Genomic DNA, 19,602 nt, shown 5'->3' on the forward strand with positions numbered 1-19,602 from the left:
GAATCTTGTCAAGCGCATATGACATGAAGATGTTAAAAACACTAACAAATACTAACAAAGACTACTAAAAAACAACAACGCGACGTTCTTTTTCACAACACACATGGCGATTCAAGTGTCCTTTAAAACATCATTCTTACGAGTTCCTCTGAAAACAATTCGTGTCAGCACTTTGGATTAATCGTTGTTCCATGAGACAAACATCCTTGTTTCACCAAATTCAACTGAAACAAAACTCCTATATGCGAAAATGCGCCTAATTTATGTTGCCGAAATGGTTAATATGGGAATGTATGTGAACACAGTTTGAAACATTTCTGACGTAATATATCAAACACGAGAGGCAGTGTTTCATCTGGATATCCAAACACCGAGAAGAGAGTTGAAAATACGACGCGCAGCGGAGTATTTTTGACGAAATTCGAGGTGTTTGGATAGCCGATGAAACACTGTCTCGAGTGTTTGATATATCTTCTCAATCGAAACAAAAACTACGGAGTAAACGGAGAAAAAAAATCGTAAAAATCTATGCCAATTAAGATCGGGTTTCCAAACCACCGTCACGGTTATAATTTTCTTTGTTTTAACTTGATGAATTATTAATGAGTTTGAGAAAAACAGAGAAAAATCCATGGTGCATGGATGTATAATATTCATTTTTCAAGTCTCGAGTTGAACAAGACGCATCAAATTAGCAAGAACTTCTTTTCTTAACGCGTTTATGTAAAATGATAATGACAATATATAGAAATATTGACAAACTTGAGAAAATCGTGACTTCAAAATATTTTGTTTTACAACTTCACGGCTTATTTTCGTATTCATATTTTCGGGAGTGATCTAAAACCATTGCAGCTTATAAGCGTGGGAAATCTATTCAAGCACATATGGTCTTAAGTTGTTTTTGAAAACCCATCTTGTTAGCCTTTATTCTAACCGAAACATAAGACACGTGAAGAGGAAATTCTTTTCTTAAAGAGTTTATGTAAATGATACTTGAAATACGTGCAGAATTCGACAAGGTTGATAATATCGTGTGATCAAATAATTTATGACAATTTGCTCGGAAAGAAACTTGAATCAACTTTAAGTTTCATAGCTTTTCGAACCCAAATGACATGACGTTGTTTTCAAAAGAGGGCACCCCGGGTGAACCTCTATAATAAACTAGGGACAATTCAATTACGAGAATACGAATAAGGGTTATCAAAAACAACTCGGGTTAGTTTATAAACCCTTAAATGTGGCGATGCACTATCATAGAACACTTGGTCCTTAAGGACTCATGACAAAACACTCCAAAAAGAGGTAGGTATGTATGAATTTAGCGGTCAACAGTCTAACAAAACTATTGTACTAAGAGTGTTATAATGCTTATAAATTTAAATTTTCATTTTCTCGACTCTAAACAATCAACCCTGAGTGAAATTGACTGTCTAGCTAAACTTAGCAAAATGAAAAAATGATCTGAAAATTTACACAAAATTGTTCGTAACCACCAGAGAAACATCTTTAAAAACGCTGTGAAAAAAGGACGATAAATTGAAAAAAATTGGACAAGGTTGACTTGTTTGCTGTGAACAGTAAATTTTAAATGTTACAAGAAAACAGTAAAGATTCGTTAATAATTAATCGGTAGAGATAGCTTTTTTCTTTGACTTGAAAACACATTTCGATAAAACTGTCTGTGACGAGTCGAAAGAAAGCAATGTACTGTATCAGAAGTTTTTTTTATCGTTGTACGTGTATTCAAAATCGACATACGGTCCGCAATATCAGACTAGCTAAAGCTTCAACTTGAGTAATGAAGAAGTCCGATCAGTGTCGTCACTTTTGCGATCGTTACAGAAGGCCAACTGATGGCAGTATCTTAATTTGATTGCAAAGGTGAGCCATCTGAAATCTTTGTTTGCTTAGGTGTGCATTGTTGTCGATGATATTTAAGCTTAAGTTTATTTTATTTACTTTATTTTTTCCCCTCGCGATTCGCCATCTTGAGTTATTCTCTTTTACCAATTTTGCTTGTAACTTACATCGGCAGAGGGCGTTTGATTTCCAGTTGTTGAACGGATGTTTCGGAACGAGAGTGAGAGTTTCACTATCAATTCTTCTTAACTAGAGAAATTATAAATAATGCTATGCAACAAAAAAGATGATGTATGTTTTTTAAACAGCTGACCTCTATGTTCTAGACACTAAACACTGAATGTTGAAACATGCTTACAACTGGTTTCTTATCAATATATTTATCTACTCCTTTTCTGTTGTACAGGTCCCTCACCATCCGGTTACTTTTGGTCATGTCCCAAGGGAGGTATATTGCTATAACAACATTCCTCATTCTTTGGCAAAAAAAATTCAGTAACAGCCACTCAGTCATGTCCTGGAGAACATAGATCCATCTACGGCAAGATGCTAAAGGGACACGCCTTCAACAAGACCAAAGTCATAAACTGGCCTCAGTGTATGAAGGCTTGTAACGATGACATCAGATGCCAAAGCGTAAATTATGTCATCGGTGAAGGCATGTGCGAATTAAACAAGCGCACCAAGGAAGCCAAACCTGAAGATTATGTTCCGGCCAGTGATGTAGCTTACATGACGCGGTTCAGTGAAAGAGGTATTGTGATCAGAATATTGGCCTGTGCTCTTTCAATTTCACTGCAGATTTCACACATATTTTGGTTGAGTCTAAGCTTGTAATTTACTTCATGAAGCATTTTTAAACTAAACAGAGCTAAAAGATAGTTCGCTTATTCAAAAAAAATCAATAATACCGTTATTTTGCGAAATTAAAGTAATTTTGAAAGACTACTACAGCTTTGGGAGGTATACTTTAATATCAGTGTTTTGTCGCATATTTTATTTTGCAGCATATTGGTAGAACATCACGCTGACCTTGGAAATTCCAGCTCCACATTTTTAAGCCTCTCCGCATTAAAACTGATTTCTATAATTTACCTTACCCCATAATGCATGTCATGCTAATTACCAGGTTCTCTGCTACTTATTGACCGCACGGTCTCTGCGCATGCCAGACAGTTTGCCTCCATCTTTGATTACTGTACGAGTAAAAGTTGTGATTGGTTATTCTTGTGAAATCCTGCCTCATCTTTTAAATAGTCACCGTATATTTGTGCAATGCGTTCTTGTAATATGCGTTCAGTTACTGCTCTATAAAATTGAACTGTTGAGTTTTCTTGGACATTTGCAGTTATAACAAATTGACCATTGATCATGTTGGACTGCTGAAAGAAAAGCAGTTGTAAGATTTCAAAGACATTAGGAAGAAATTATAACTGAAATATTTTATCATTCAATTGTAAAGCTCGTTTTTAATTGTTTTCAGCTCCCCTGGGATCCATCCCCGAGTTGCCAGTTGAGTTCTGCGACGAGATCATCGCAAGTGAAGGAGAGAATGCGGTCAGCGGTAAACACTGGTTTGATTCAATCAAACCAGGCAAAGTCATCCAAGCGCCATGTATTTGTATGGAAGAAGGTATTCAAGTTACATAACGTGTCAGTCATTAAGTGAATTTTATTACACCGACAAATAAATTTGCGAATTGTGCCGTGTTAAGAAAAGTCACTGACTTCACAACTTACCGATAGGTTTGCGTTGAGATAAACAAATAACTTGGAACTTTGAAGATTGTGAGTTTTTGAAATGGAGTGTAAATTGAATGCAGCTTATCTACGTTATAGTATTCAAAAAGTTGGGTCTTCGCCGTGTGGCACAATGTACGAGGCGCGAAGCCTTAACTGTTAGAGCCCTGGACTCCACTGAAATTGAGCTGTCTAAGTTCGAGCCCTAGTTGGGAAATCATTACGTTGTGTTATTTGGCAAGAAACTTTATTGCTGGGGGGTGGGGGAGGGGGGCACTGCAATGGATTTGCATTCCATGTTGCAGCAATTCGTCATAGTCTATTAATGCCACGAAAACTAGAATACGCTTATGGAAGATGGGACACAGGCCCGAGGCATACTTTATTTAACTTAACCGAATGGCCCTCTTATTGACCATAATTTAGTTTTAACTCAAATTGTTTTAACCTCGGGGGCACAAGTGGGCGGACGCTGTGGGATGGGCGGGAAGGGGGGGGGGGGGTGGATGCCACCGTAATATGACGTTTATGACGTCACAGCCAACTCCCCCCCCCCCCCCCCCCTCTTCTTCCCTTCTACAACGGTCGGGTATGATGTGATTTTTTTAAAGATATATATTTCCTTTACTTAGGGTGCACAAATTATCAAACGCTGACCGGTGGTGACAGGAAAATAACAGCTCCCAATGTTCTTGCATGTGACAATTCGCTTGGTCCTGGTTGGTTTCGATTTCTCGGAGACGCAGGAACCAAAATGCCGACCTCATGTGTTCCGACGGAACATTGTGGAACCGATGCCCCTGGCTGGTTAAACGGTACTCACCCTACAGTTGCAGAGGGTAAAGTCACGAGGCAGGTCTGTTTCAACTGGAGGAATAACTGCTGCACTTGGACCATAAACATCCAAGTGCGAAACTGTGGCGATTTCTTCGTATATTGCTTCAATGGAACACCCCCAGAACACCAGTGTCACCTTCGCTACTGTGGTACAGATTAAAGTGCAATTTATAGCAATACAAAATAACAACCCCCTGACGAAGGTGTTCATTTGCTCTAAGTCAGTAGGTTTGCATTTAATCACCGCGCGCACGACACATTAAAGATCAAATCGATCGACTTGGAGCAAGTCTTTCTATCTAGCAATATAGCCTTTTTTTTAATTTTTTGGTTCTTCTTATTTCACAACAAAAATAGTTCAAATGGTGAACATGACAAACACGGGAGAGGGATTATTCGATGATAAATTTTATTAGTTTCCCCTTAAGCACTCTATTAAAAACAAACGAAAACGAAAAAAAAAAAAAACGTTATTGTAACTGTAATAATTCGGCCGTCTGGAATAGCAAAAAAGGAGAGTAGTTGTAATTTAGATTTCAAGGTAAAAAAAGCTGCAAAGTGATGTAAAGTATATACATTCCATTTAATGAAGATATTTGTAGAAACAAGAGAATAACAATAAATGTGGCATTTTTTAGCCTGTAGACTTTACTGTAGCAAAAGCACTTAGTTTATAAGCTATGATTGACAAACGTCTTTTTAGATTCAAAGGAGTCAGTAGGTGATATATCGCTTTATATAAAATATCGTTTTTGCCGTAGGAAACAGTGTACTCTGGTAGATCGCTCAAAAGATTAAACCAAAGTTTAAATTAGCAAAAAGGAATCCTCTTTGAGAGGAGTAATGTTGAGCATTCTATGTTTAAGAAATTACCCCAATAATAACCTGCTATACCTATTTAATAATCAAGACAAAGCTGTTTTCACAAGTGCCGACGTAAATAAACACATGTGCTTATTCTAACCAAAAGCTTAGGTTCCTTGACTGCTTATTGGTGGGCTCACGACGAGGATCATAATTTGATTTATTCTGCCACACGATAATAAGTTTCTTAATTTTCTTCATGCCAAAAGGTGAATAAGTCCTTCCCTTACAGTAAGTCTTTGTAATTCAGTTTTCACACAATAGAGTTGAAGTAGCGATTTGAGAAGTGTATCCTTGGGTTGGGTATTGGGACGAGATATATTCATATGCATGGACGGATAGATGCTGACAAGGTGTCTGATATGCTGATGTCCGATCTCGTCCGTTGATTACTAATTGTGAAGTGCTATGAGCTCTGTAAATGCGCTATACAAGAACCATTGTTATTCATTCATTCATAAATTACACTAGAAATAAATCAAACTGTGATTGTAACCAATTATGTTTGATGGATTTAGCTGACAGAAGTTAACGACGTGATTGGCTGTTGTAACTGACTGAATACAGCACACAGCCCGATTACAAATAATTAGTTAAAAATAAATACGTTTTTTTACCAATCACATTTGAGGAAATTGCAATGTTTGTAATTTATCATGAAGATGTTTCAATTTCTCTTTTGTAATTTAGTTTGGTTATACAATTGCAAACAGGTTTGAATTATTTTTAACAAATTAAGAAAAGGAGACAATGTTTTTGCTTGAAGATATGAAATTTATCTTCTTAGTATTGAGTATTGAGTATCACATCCGGAGAAAGTTCAAATCTCCAACAAGCGTATTTTAATATAAAAATGATATGTATACAATTAAAAACCAGGGGAAATCACCAAATACGTATTTGACAAATTGTAATTTTTATATTTTCGGGAGAGATCTATAACTATTGCAGCTTATAAGCGTGGGAAATCTTATCCAAGCACATATGGCAGTAATTGTTTGTGGAAACCCCTCTTGTTAGCCTTTGTTGTTACTGAAAAACAAGACACGTCAAGAGGAAATCATTTTCTTAAGAGTTTATGTTCATAAAATTGAAATACGTGCAGAATTCGACAAGCTTGATAATATCGTGTCATCGAATAATTTGAGACAATTTTACGGCTAATGTGCATGCTTGGGATGAAAGTGGAATCAATTTTAACTTCCATAGCTTTTCACCCCCAAATGACATGAGGGTGCAGTTTTCAAAAGCGGGCACCCCAGGTGAACCTTTATCATAAACTCGTATCAATTCAATTCCGAGAAGTCGAATAAGGCTCAGCACAAACAACTCCAGTTTATGCATGTATCCTCAAAGCGTACAAGTGAATATCATTGGCTTGGATTCCTCACAAAGCACTTCAAAAAGCGGTACGTATGTGTTTTTTTCTCTATTCTAGTCAAGAAAAATGTTAAATGCTTATACAATTAAAATTTACTACTCTCTCGACTTTTTAAATTATTAACCCAAATAAAAATTTCCTGTTTACCTGAACTAAGTAAATTGAGAAAACAGATCTGAAAATCTACAAAGAAATGTTCGTTACCAGCAAGGAAACATCTTTTGAAACGCTATACAAGAAATGAGGTGAGATTGCAGCCATTTGAGCAAACGTAAATTTAAATACGGTACCCATCTTTTGGCTGAAACTCGGAAGTTTGTTCTCAATTTGCTACTAATTCTTCAAACGTTTCATATGAAAAAAGTGGCACACACAAAACACGGCTCAAAGTAAAATAAGTTTTGTAAATAAAATAATAAAATAATAAAATAATAAAAAATGAATAAAAAAAAACGTGACGTCAAATATTTTGTTTTACAACTTCACGGCATATTTTCATATTCATATTTTCGGGAATGATCTAAAACAATATCAGCTTATAAACGTGAGAAATCTATTCAAGCACATAATGGCATTAAGTTGTTTTTATAAACCCCTCTTGTTAGCCTTTATTGTTAGCGAAACACAAGACACGTCAAGAAAAAAAATATTTTCTTAAAGAGTTTAATATGTAATGATACTTGAAATACGTGCAGAATTCGACAAGCTTGAGAATATCGTGTAATCAAAATATTTGTGACAATTTGCTCGGGATGAAAGTTGAATCAACTTTAACTTTAATAGCTTTACCAACCCAGATGGCATGACGTTGTTTTCTCCGTGTGAACCTCTATTATAAACTCGTGCCAATTCAATTTCGAGAGTACGAAAAGGGGTTTTCAAAAACACCTCGGGTTAGTTTATTGACAAAACACAAAGTGTAGAGATCTAGATGCACTATCGAAGAACACTTGGTCATTAAGGATTCATCACAAAACACTCCAAATAGCAGTATGTCAGTTTCATTGCATTTAACGATAAGCTTGATTATACTGAGTGTTATAATGCTTATACAACTTAAACTTCCATTTTCTCGTCTTTAAACAATCAAACCTAAATGAAATTGTCCGTTTGGCTAAACTAAGCAAGGTTAAACATTAATCTGAAAATCTACATAAATTATTCGTAACCACCAAGAATTCATTTTTTCAAACGCTATGCAAGCAAGGAAGATAGATTGCAGTAATTTGTAACAAAGTTCGCTTCTTTGAGTGAAGAGAGAATTTTAAATGTTAAAAGAAAACAGTCAAAGATTCATTCATTATTAATCTGTTTGAATAGTCTATTTTTCTTTGACTTATAAACGCATTTCCCTATAGCTGTTTTTCGCGAAAACGCCGTCTTCTTTGTTCCTAAATTTTCCATTGCCATTATCAGTTTTGAAGGGCATTTCATAAACATTTGAGTTAGAATAAAACAGCTCATCAGTTTTTTCCAAAAAAACCCCAGCAAAATGGGACTGAGGACCGCTTAAGTCATTTGTAGATCTTGTTTATTGAGTTTAGCTTTCGAATCTCAAACCAAACTTTTTTGTTGGTGCTAGAAATTGTTTTTAAAGAACTGAAACTTCTTGGCTCATCGATATGGGGCTGTGGACCGCTTATGTGGTTTATGAACCTTGTTCCAGAACCTTGTATAGTGATTGAGAGGAGAGAAAACAGTTTTTATAACACGCACAACGAATCGTTTCTTCGTCCTTGAAGCTCGCGTAATTGATATAGCTCTAGTTAAAGCTGCTTCGATTCAGTTTAAACAGACAAACCGACGTCAAAATGCTTCAATAGAAAATTGTTTACAACTTTATCCCAACAGTTAACTTTTAAAGACGTGTGAGATACGCAACCAAAAACTGACGCCTTGATTCACTTTATTTGAATTTGGCACATTGTGCTTGATATGGATAAATAGTTGGGTATAAACATTTTGCAGTGTCTTACTCACGGCACCCATTTTCAGTCGCAAAATGGCAACTCAGCCGAATTAATTAGTTTTAAGAAGAGCTTAGCTTAATTAGAGAGTTTCACTAACAATTCTTCTTAGCTAAGATAAATTAACACATTAGAGCGGTTTTCACTTGAGTGTCGAAAGTAAATTGCGTTTGCTTTGATTTTGCATTGCTGCGCTCAGTGATTGGCTTAAAAATTTCGCGCCACTTTAATTTCTCAGCCAATCAGAACTAAAACCAAAACCAATCGTGACTCGCTCGCGCACGTTTTCCCGCGCTTCGTGCCAGCTATATGTATTTGCTTCGAGTTTTGATTGGTTCACTGGATTGTCTGTGTCCTTTGCGTTGGCTGAATGTTAGGATTACAAATTGTTTCTTTACAATGTATTTATTTAGTCCTTTTCTGTTGTACAGGTCCGTTTCCACCTGGTTACTTTTTGCCATGTCCCAAAGGAAGTATAACAACGTTTCTCATTCTTTGGCAAACATTTTCTGTAATGGCTGCTCAGTCATGTCCTGGAGAACATAGATCCATCTACGGCATGATGCTAAAGGGACACGTCTTCAACAAAATTAAAGTTGGAAACTGGCCTCAGTGCATGAAGGCATGTAACGATGACATCAGATGCCAAAGCGTAAATTATGTCGTCAGTGAAGGCACGTGCGAATTAAACAAACGCACCAAGAAAGCCAAACCTGAAGATTTTGTTCCGGCCAGTGATGTAGCTTACATGACACGGTTTAGCAAAAGAGGTATTGTGAAGCAGAATGTTTGTCTATGTTCTTTCTATTTCGCTGCAGATTCCATACATATTCTGGTTGAGTCTTGAAGGCACAGTGTGGAATTTATATTGGCTTGTAATGACTGCCTCTAGCATTTTAAAACTAAACAGAGCTAAAAATAGTTTGTTTATTTAAAACAATAATAATTTGCGCCTAAATGATCAATATTACTGTTATTTTGCAAAATTAGGTAAATTTTAAAAGACTACCATTAGGTTTGGTGGAACATTACGTTTACCTTAGCCTGCGTAGCTGGCGGGATTGTTGGGTATATTCTCCTCCCCAAGCCACTCGCGGCTGTGCCGCATGTTGACGCGGCTTCGCCGCTTGCTGGTGGGCGCTTTACAACGCTTTAATACGCTTTAATACCCAACAATACCGCCAGCTACACAGGCTACGTTAACCTTGGAAATTCCAGCTCCACATTTTTAAGCCTCTTCACATGGTAACTGATTTCTGTCATTTACATTACCCCATAATGCGTGCCATGGCCAGTTACCGGTTTCTCTGCTACTTATGGACCGCACCGTCTCTGTGCATATTAGGTAGTTTGCCTCCATCTTGGATTACTGTACATGTGAAAGTTGTGTTTAGTAATCATTGTGGAATCCTGCCTCATATTTTAAAAAAAGTCGCCGCATATTTTTACAATGCGTTCCTGTAATATGTCAAGTTCTGTTCTATAAAATTGAACAGGACAATTGATATAAAATTGCTATTATAACAAGTGGACCATTGATCATGTTAGACTGCAGAAAGAGAAGCAGATGAAAATTTTCAAAGACATTAGGAAAAAAACATACGAGAATATTGTTGAAATTCAATTGTGGAGCTCATTTTAAAATTGTTTCAGCTCCCCTGGGCTCCATCCCAGAGTTGCCGGTTGAGTTCTGCGACGAGATCATCGCGAGTGAGGGAGAGAATGAGGTCAGCGGTAAACACTGGCTTTATTCAATCAAACCAGGCAAAGTCATACAAGCGCCATGTATTTGTATGGAAGAAGGTATGTATGTTAAGTAAATTTTATTACACCCACAAATAAAATTTGCGAATTTTTCCGTGTTAAGAAAAGTCAGTAACTTCACAACTTACCGATAGGTGTGCGTTGAGATCAACAAATAACTTGGAACTCTGGAGATTGTGAGCTTTTGAAATAGAGTGTACGTTGAATGCAGCTTATCTACGTTATAGCATTCAAAAAGTTGGGTCTTCGTCGTGTGGTACAATGTACGAGGCGCGAAGCCTTAGCTGTTACAGCTCTGGACTCCACTGAAATTGAGCTATCCATGTTCAAGCCCTAGTTGGGAAATCATTACGTCGTGTTCTTTGGCAAGAAACAATATTCCTGCGGGGGGGGGGGGGGGGGGGGGGAATTGGGCACTGCGATGGATTAGCAACCCATTCCGCAGCAATTAATGCCACGGAAACTGGAATACGCTTAGGAAACACGGGACACAGGCCCGAGGCATACTTTATTTAAATTAACCGAATGGCCCTCTTTTCAACCATAATTTAGTTTCAACTCATATTGTTTTAACTTCGGGGGCACAAGTGGGAGGAGGCTGTGGGATGGGCGGGAAAAGGGGGGGGGGGGGGCAATGGATGCCACCACCCCTTCTGTTTTTCAGTTATTATGGATATAGGATTTACACTGTAATGGTAACACTTTGTTGCAGGATTAGCCCAAAATGGTCATTTTTGACATATTTCTTAACTTTGAAATTTCTTTAAACAAAATTGTACAATTTAGTAAATTTTAGATCCCACTGCCATTCTGTCATTCTGGATTTGTATCGATTTTAGTTGTTTTCTGAATTTCTAAGAAAATAGTGAAGTCTGCGATTGTGGCTCTAATGCTTTAATATGACGTTTATGACGTCACAGCCAACAAAACTACTTTTGTTGCGCATTAATAAAATAAAGACCATGAGGGAGTTTCAATCCTACCTCCCCCCCCCCCCCTACCCCCTCTTCTCCCCTTCTACAAAGGTGGGGTATGATGTGTGTGTTTTTTTAGAAATATATTTTCTTTACTTAGGATGCACAAATTATCAAACGCTGAACGGTGGTGACAGGAAAATAACATCTCCCAGTGTTCTGGCATGTGACAATTCGCTAGGTCCTGGTTGGTTTCGATTTCTCGGAGACGCAGGAACCAAAATGCCGACCTCATGTGTTCCGACGGAACATTGTGGAACCGATGCCCCTGGCTGGTTAAACGGTACTCACCCTACAGTTGCAGAGGGTAAAGTCACGAGGCAGGTCTGTTTCAACTGGAGGAATAACTGCTGCACTTGGACCATAAACATCCAAGTGCGAAACTGTGGCGATTTCTTCGTATATTGCTTCAATGGAACGCCTCCAGAACAGCAGTGTCACCTTCGCTTCTGTGGTACAGATTAAAGCGCTATTTATAGCAATACAAAAATTACAATCCGCTGACGAAGGGATTCATTTGCTCGAAGTCAGTAGGTTTGCATTCAATCGCCCCGTGCACGACACCTTATTGATCAAATCGAGCGCCTTGGAGCAAGTCTTTCTATCTAGCACAATGGCCTTTTTTTAATTTTTTGGTTCTTTTGATTTTACAATGAAACGAGTTCAAATGATAAATATGACAAACACGGGAAAGGGATTATTTGAAAATGAATTGTATTAGTTTCCCTTTAAGCACTCTATTAAAAACAAAAGAAACGAAAAAAAAAAAAGAATTGTAATTGTAATTGTAATAATGCAGCCGTCTGGAATAGCTAAAAAGAGTAGTAGTTGAAATTTAGCTTTCAAGAAAAACCCACTGCAAAGTTTTATCAAGTATATATTCCATTTAATTTAGATATTTGTAGAAACAAGAAAGAATAACGTACAGTGATTGTGGAATTAGCCTGTAGACTTTACAGTAGGAAAACTTTATAAGCTATGTTAAACGCACGTTTTATAGATTCAAAGGGGTCAGTTGGTGATCGCTTTATATCAAATATCGTTTTTGCTGTAGGAGACGATGAACTCAGGTAGATCGCCAAAAAAGATAAAACCAAAGTTTTGAATTAGCCAGAAGGAATCTTCTTTGAGAGGAGTAGTGTTGAGTATTCTCTGTTTGAGAAATTACCCCAGTTATAACGTGCTATACCTATTTATTAATAAAGATGGTAAAGTGACATAAATAAACAGATATGGTTAATCTAACATGGTTAATCTAACCAAAAGCTTTGGTTCCTTGACTGCTTATTGGTGAGCTCACGATGAGGATCATAATTTCTTTTTTTTTCTTGCCACACGATATTAAGTTTCTCAATTTTCTTTGTGCCAAAGGTGAATAAGACCATCCCTTACGGTAAGTCTTTGTAATTCAATTTTCACACAATGGAGTTGAAGTAGTGATTTTTATCCTTGGGTTGGGTAGTGGGACGAGATTTATTCATATACATGGATGGATAGCGGCTGACAAAGCTGCCTGATATGCTGATGTCCGATCTCGTCCGTCGATTACTAATTGTGAAGTGCAATGAGCTCCGTAAATGCACTATACATTGTCATTCATTCATTCATAAATTGCGCGGGAAATAAACCAAACTGTTATTGTAACAAAGTTTGTGCTTGATGTATTTAGCTGATAGAAGTTAATGGCGTTATTGGCTGTTATAACTGACCGAATACAGCACAGCGCCTGATTAAAAACAACAAATAAAAAAGAAAGAAGTTTATTGACCAATCACATTTGAGGAAATTCCAATGTTTTTGATTTCTCTCGAAAAGGTCTCAATTTGTCTTTTGTAATTTAGTTTGGTTATACAATTGCGAACAGGTTTGATAGTATTGGGTACCACACCTGGAGAAAGTTCGTACAATTAATCACCAGGGAATTGTCATTTTTATATTTTTGAGAGAGATCTAAAATTATTGCAGCTTATAAACGTGGGAAATCTTATCCAAGCACATATGGCATTAATTGTTTTTTAAGTCCTCTCTTTTTAGCCTTTGTTGTCACTGAAAAATAAGACACGTCAAGAGGAAATTATTTTCTTAAAGAGTTTATGTTCATGAAAATTAAAATACGCGCAGAATCCGACAAGCTTGATAATATCGTGTCGTCGAATAATTTCAGACAATTTTACGGCTAATGTGCATGCTTGGGATGAAAGTGGAATCAATTTTAACTTCCATAGCTTTTCAACCCCAAATGACATGAGGGTGCAGTTTTCAAAAGCGGGCACCCCAGTGTCAAGAAAAATGTTAAATGCTTATACAATTAAAATTTACTACTCTCTCGACTTTTTAAATTATTAACCCAAATAAAAATTTCCTAGCCTGTTTACCTGAACTAAGTAAATTGAGAAAACAGATCTGAAAATCTACAAAGAAATGGTCGTTACCAGCAAGGAAACAACTTTTGAAACGCTATACAAAAAATGAGGCGAGATTGCAGCCATTTGAGCAAACGTAAATTTAAATACGGTACCCATCTTTTGGCTGAAACTCGGAAGTTTGTTTTCAATTTACTACTAATTCATCAAACTTTTCTTATGAAAAAAAAGTGGCACACACAAAACAAGGCTCAAAGTAAAATAAGTTTTGTAAATAAAATAATAAAATGATAAAAAAAAGAAAAAAAAATGCGTTCGTGCAAAAAACGATAAATAACAGCGATGACAATTATTTTTTTCGAAAGCACAACAAAGTTAATAAACAAGCTAAAAAGAAACAGTTCTTCCATTTCGCAATAAATTATTTACAAATGTTTCAATCTAAACCATCTTTTACTTTTGTTTTTGAATTAAAAGTGTTAAGAACAGAGATATTTCTTTATTCACATTTTGTGAAAATGTGTCCTGCTTTTTCTAAATCACATTAGTTACAATTTCTCTAAGTTAAGATATACAACTATATTTTAAAAAGAATAGCATAAATTTCTAAAAAAATGGTGGCCCTCTGTACGAAAAAGAAACGGTTGCGAAGCTCACTTCATGAGGTAAATTTTTAAATGAATTTATATCGAGTTATCAATTTTTATTTGCTACTGGTGCAAATGAGAGCGCTCATTGTTAAAGAGTCTGACCCACCCACTTTGCATTGCGCGCCCTGTTGTTGTTTACGAGCGCGGAGGACCACAAAAACTATTGTAACATGATGATGCTTCTTTCAAAAACAGCGATCGTTCGAATATAACAAACTGAAGAGAAGAGATAAGACTTGTTTCTAGCATTCAGATCGCGATGGAAACAGATTTTACTTCTCGGTCGCTCTCACTGGCTTTTTTGGGGGCCCCAAAAATGGCGGATTGAAAAAGGTGAGAAATCTGATTGTATCGCAATGTGAATGCTAGAAACAAGTCGTATCGCTTCTTATAGCTTCTCTACAGTTTGTGATCTTCGAGCGATCGCTGTTTTTGAAAGAAGCGTTATCGTGAAACGATAGTTTTTGTGCGCCTCTGCGCTCGTAAACAACAACAGGCGCGCAATGCAAAGTGGGTGGGTCAGATTCTTTAAGGTGTTCGTACCCAACTTCATTTATAAATTAAGCATCCATGTGCAAAATAACTAAAATGAACGTGATGAAAGCTTCGGTTTTTTGGATGCTCTTTAATTCTTGTCGTAAAGTTTTGGGCAATTTGCCGTAGTTTAATTAACGTTGTTGTGAAATGGTTGCTGTTGGTTTTTCTGTAACGTTACTTTAACTAGACCTATAACCATCATGCCAGCACTAAATAAATACTATTTTTCATTAATAAGGAATTTGGCGATTTTCTGTTTACCGTTGTCATGGAAATATCGATTACCTTAAAAAGTATATAAATCAAATTTCAATCTAAAACCAATATATGGTGTAATTTTCATATCGATCCTATCAGGGAAGAGCGTTTAAAGGCCAATTGCAAATTGTAGGTATGGCCCAGAAAAAAAAACTATATCGAGCCACCTTAATGTATGTAAAACTATGTTTTAAATGTTCAAAGTCTGTTGCATTAGTTTCTGTCCTTGGAATGTCTAGTTTCAATTTAACTAAAGGCTCTCGACTGGTTTTGCAGCATTACGTTTATGTTTCATCTTCTGTTGTACAGGCCCTATCATGGCCATCGGCTTCTCTTTGGTCAAGTTCCGAAGGCCATTTCGTGCTACAGCAGCATTCGTCACTCTGTATCAGATATTTTCTACAGTGGCCGCTCAGTCATGTTCTGAAGATCATAGATCAATCTACGGCATGATGCTAAAGAGACACGCCTTCGACAAGACCAAAGTCAAAAATTGGTATCAGTGCATGAAGGCGTGTAACGATGACTTCAGATGCCAAAGCGTAAACTATGGCATCAGTGAAGGCATGTGTGAGTTAAACAAGCGCACCAAGGAAGCCAGACCAGAAGATTTTGTCCCTGCCAGTCATGTAGCCTACATGACACGGTTCAGTAAAAGAGGTATCGTGTTGCAGATATCGGTCTGAGTTATTTCAGTGTCACTGCAGATTTCAAACTTACAACAACATATACTGCTAACTTTGGTTGAATGTGGACGGCCTTGTATAAAATTTTAGTTGGCTTGTAAATCACTTCAGAGCTTGAAGATCAATTTTTTATTTTATTTTAAATGAAATTGGCTTGAATTATACCTTGTTAATAGAAAATAATTTTAAAACTTTTAAAGAGGAAGAAAACTGTCTCAACTTTAGAAAAAAATACTTAGCTATAATTATAAAAAAAAAAATCTTTATAAAAAAGCATATGTTGCAGATCTTTTTTCTCCTTTACACAATTTGGCCGAAGACCAAAGACCACGTTTTTAAACCCGTCCGCACTGTAACTTGGCATTATTTTCTCTGTAGTTCACAATGTCAGATACTGTTGATAAATCAAGGACAAGCTATGAAAGTGATTATTGCTAACAATCAATCACATCGTCATCTCTTTCTAGTTCCTCTGGGCTCTTTTCCCGAGTTACCGGCTGAGTCATGCACTGAGATCAAGTCGAGTGAAGGAGAAGATGCGGTCAGTGGTAATTACTGGCTTGATCCGACCAATACTGGAGCGAGCACTCAGGTTTACTGCGTATTAGATTTAGAAGGTATAAAAACGATGTACGCGTTTAGGCATGCCGTTAAATAAATGCAGAAACTATTGTTGGGGGAAGGGGGTGGGGGTTGGGCTGAATTTTTTAAACTTTTAAAACACTTGATTCATTCAAACCGTTGTTAGTCAGGCTTTTTGTGACATGCTAGCATAAGTTGTTAAAACATACTTTACGTCTAAGTTAGTAAGTTTATAAAGAGGTTAAGCGTGCCGTTAACGGCAGACGGCAAACGGCAAAGATAACTTCTGACTTTGAGTTATTTTCTTTTAATCCGTAAATAAAGCACACAAAAATAGAATAATGTCACCTAGAATTCATTGCAAATACAAATAATTTCACTCTACTGTATACACAACTGAAGAGAGACGGTAAAAGTTTAATTTTTGCCGTTTGCCGTTTGCCGTAAACGTCATGCTTAACCTCTCTAATGCTATCTTACTGAACAGGAAGGTGACAAAATTCAGCAATAAATAAATTAAGCGATGCTTCGTCTAAACAAGCAGATTTTGTTTCTGTTTTATAACATACAGGAATTTTTTTTAGAGTGCATAAGCTATCAAGCTCTGACCGATGGCGGCAGGAAAAACACCGCTGGTGGCGCTATCGAATGTGACAGCTCGCTTGGTCCCGGATGGTTTCGATTTCTCGGAGACGCAGGAACAAAAATGCCTACTTCATGTGTTCCTGCATATCGTTGTGGAACCCATGCCCCTGGCTGGTTAAACGGTGCTCACCCAACAGTTACAGAGGGTAAAGTCACGAGGCAGGTCTGTTTCAACTGGGGGAATAACTGCTGTACTTGGACAATAAACATCCAAGTGCGAAACTGCGGCGATTTCTTTGTTTATTACTTCAAAGGGACGCCTCCAGAACACTCGTGTAATCTTCGCTACTGTGGGGCTGACTAAGGTGGCACTTACAGCAATACGACAACTCGTTTTCCTTTTTTTAAATTAAGCAATTATCTTGCACGACTGTGGGACTTTGAGTTTGCTTGTACGATCGAGGGTTAAGACGAGATTTAAAAATAAAAATAGAACTAATATTTCACAGGCTAGCTGGAAGCGCATTCCAAAGTCTAGGCACCGAAACACTGAAGGAACTGTCAACAAAATATTTTTTTCATTATGTCATATTGTAGAATAAGCTAAGGGCTTTCTACACAGTGCAAAATAATTGCGCTGCACCTTAAAAAACGAAACCTCTGGGAGGGGTTCCACCACCAATAAAATTGTAACAACACGTAATCCAGTCATATTGAGAGCCAAGTGTTTTTGTTAATAAACGATTTTTTCCCATTCACCAGCACCGCTTTTGCCGTTGTCTTTGATTAGTAGTGCTTGGGCGGATTGATCGGAAGCCGATTAATACTTACCTAGAATACGTATATAGAATCGGGGTTTCCATTTCTCCCGTAAGGAGGTATCTTTCTTTGCTATTTTTTTGTGGTGTTTGAAATTAATAAAGGGAACGACAGAAAAAAATATACAGATTAAACTGACTGAAAAGGTTCCATGTTTTCACTTTCCCTTTTTTACGTTCTGCAAATTTATTAAGTTTCTAACCCAAACTTCAGCAGGTGTGTCCAGTTTAAGAATGGTGGAAGCACGAGTCGGCTTTACTGATGGTAATATCTTTATTGAAATTAAACGACCTAGAGTGTTTAAAAACATGCTTTAACAATGACGAAAAGTGTTAAAATATTCAACTATTATTGGAAAATTAAAACTTACATGAATAACCGAACCAGAACTTTAGGGTTAAATTTTGGACAAGAGGAATTTTAAAATGCACAATGAATTACTAAGGAAAAGAGTAATTTCATCTTCACGAACCATAGTATTGTTTTCACGTCCTCGCTAAACTTATAGCATAGTCCGGAAGAGGGAACTCCCATACAAAAGTAAAAAAAAAAAAAAAAAGTGGACCGAATCTTTCTTTGGTTATTTGTGTGTGTACATTATACAATGTCGAACTTTGCTCTAGGTACAAGCACCCGTTAAATACAGCTACTTTGCTTGTGTGGGCATTGACTTTTCCATTGTCCGAAAAGAGCTAGTTTAGAACTCCAGGGATCTCTGCAATAAAAAAAAAATGGTACACCTTGGCGTACGGTAACAACAATCACCCTCCCTCCCTCCCCCCTTCAATCCCATCACCCGCACTCCTTCATTCCCCTAGCTGGGATCTAGGCAAACTTTTTCAGGCCTTCAGGCTCTTAAAAAAACCATTATGTTTCAAAGCAGCTAAAACATGGGTTTTCCATCTCCACGGTGAAAATTAAGGGCCTTCCTGGTTCCGGTTTCCACTCTTTGGGACCCATCTTCTCTTTAATTTACTCTCCAAATACTACCACGCCATTAATACAAAGGGTTTTGTTCACCCTGTACTTCTATTTCCTACATATTTGTGGCTTGTGGCTACGACCAACCACTACGTCCACAAGTCAGAGTGTGATTGTAAAGTAAATATTAGGGACGTTCAGATGAGAGCACGAGAACCAGTTTGAGAACGAGTACGGCTTTTTAAACAGCCAAAGCGAGGAGAGGGGACATTGGAAACGTAACTGAATTGAAATTCGAAAGTCGTTTCTCGTACTCGATATCGTCCTTGTACTCCGATCTGAAGGTCCCTCTTATTTTGATGTTTCTTCCAGTTATACTACCTACCGAAAACATCTATTCAATTACGTTTGGTAGCATAAGCATGAGCAATACATCGCGTCCCTGATACTGAATGTCATGGCCAGAAAATCCGGAGACGCCGACGGCGCACGCGAGAGTTTCACTGGAAATATAGCCGCCAAACATCCAAAACCTTTGTATGGGATGAAATAAATAACGTGAAATTGAATGATTTCTTGTTTACCTGGAACAAGTGCCGAATTACAGTCGAGTTCCTGAACGTTTCCTCAGCTGATTCTTAAAGTTGTTCCTGGCTTTGCTTTTTATTTCCGAAGCTTGGCGTGGCTTGGCTCATACAACGCTCTATATTTAAGAGACCTGAATAATTAAAACAGCGATTTTGATACATCGTAGTAGGTAAAATAATCTTGATATCCCAAGTGCCGCTTTCGCTTGAGAAAAAACATT

General features: G+C 37.3%; 2 protein-coding genes across 7 annotated transcripts; both read left to right on the forward strand.

Annotated features, from left to right (window-relative positions):
* Positions 1 to 1,181: 1,181 nt before the first annotated feature.
* LOC144665370 (uromodulin-like) lies at positions 1,182 to 5,070 on the forward strand. Of its 2 annotated transcripts, none has more exons than XM_078526612.1 (4): positions 1,182 to 1,308; positions 2,273 to 2,620; positions 3,350 to 3,499; positions 4,239 to 5,070. In XM_078526612.1, the coding sequence occupies exons 2-4, from the start codon at positions 2,413 to 2,415 to the stop codon at positions 4,601 to 4,603; spliced, it is 723 nt and encodes a 240-aa protein (XP_078382738.1). In that variant the 5' UTR covers positions 1,182 to 1,308; positions 2,273 to 2,412; the 3' UTR covers positions 4,604 to 5,070. The 2 variants fall into 2 exon arrangements, with proteins under 2 accessions (XP_078382738.1, XP_078382739.1); XM_078526613.1 differs by lacking the exon at positions 1,182 to 1,308 and adding an exon at positions 1,791 to 1,887.
* Positions 5,071 to 6,531: 1,461 nt separating this feature from the next.
* Positions 6,532 to 17,797, forward strand: LOC144665329 (uromodulin-like). 5 transcript variants are annotated; one of them, XM_078526561.1, is made up of 4 exons: positions 6,532 to 6,716; positions 15,511 to 15,861; positions 16,355 to 16,504; positions 17,054 to 17,797. In XM_078526561.1, exons 1-4 carry the CDS (start codon positions 6,650 to 6,652, stop codon positions 17,416 to 17,418), a joined length of 933 nt encoding a protein of 310 aa, XP_078382687.1. In that variant the 5' UTR covers positions 6,532 to 6,649; the 3' UTR covers positions 17,419 to 17,797. The 5 variants fall into 5 exon arrangements, with proteins under 5 accessions (XP_078382687.1, XP_078382688.1, XP_078382690.1 ...); XM_078526562.1 differs by lacking the exons at positions 15,511 to 15,861; positions 16,355 to 16,504; positions 17,054 to 17,797 and adding exons at positions 9,087 to 9,425; positions 10,309 to 10,458; positions 11,494 to 13,029; XM_078526564.1 differs by lacking the exons at positions 6,532 to 6,716; positions 15,511 to 15,861; positions 16,355 to 16,504; positions 17,054 to 17,797 and adding exons at positions 7,462 to 7,682; positions 9,087 to 9,425; positions 10,309 to 10,458; positions 11,494 to 13,029.
* The last annotated feature ends 1,805 nt before the right edge of the window (positions 17,798 to 19,602 follow it).

This window comes from Oculina patagonica, chromosome 9 (assembly GCF_052425735.1).
Source record: "Oculina patagonica isolate OP01 chromosome 9, crgOcupat, whole genome shotgun sequence".
Taxonomy (NCBI): Eukaryota; Metazoa; Cnidaria; class Anthozoa; order Scleractinia; family Oculinidae; genus Oculina; species Oculina patagonica.

Coding starts and splice junctions, on each gene's coding strand:
- LOC144665370 (XM_078526612.1), top strand. CDS start 2,413: ATGCTAAAGGGACACGCCTTCAACAAGACCAAAGTCATAAACTGGCCT. Junction 2,621..3,349: donor GACGCGGTTCAGTGAAAGAG/GTATTGTGATCA, acceptor AATTGTTTTCAG/CTCCCCTGGGATCCATCCCC. Junction 3,500..4,238: donor ATGTATTTGTATGGAAGAAG/GTATTCAAGTTA, acceptor TCCTTTACTTAG/GGTGCACAAATTATCAAACG.
- LOC144665329 (XM_078526561.1), top strand. CDS start 6,650: ATGTATCCTCAAAGCGTACAAGTGAATATCATTGGCTTGGATTCCTCA. Junction 6,717..15,510: donor ACAAAGCACTTCAAAAAGCG/GTACGTATGTGT, acceptor TCTGTTGTACAG/GCCCTATCATGGCCATCGGC. Junction 15,862..16,354: donor GACACGGTTCAGTAAAAGAG/GTATCGTGTTGC, acceptor ATCTCTTTCTAG/TTCCTCTGGGCTCTTTTCCC.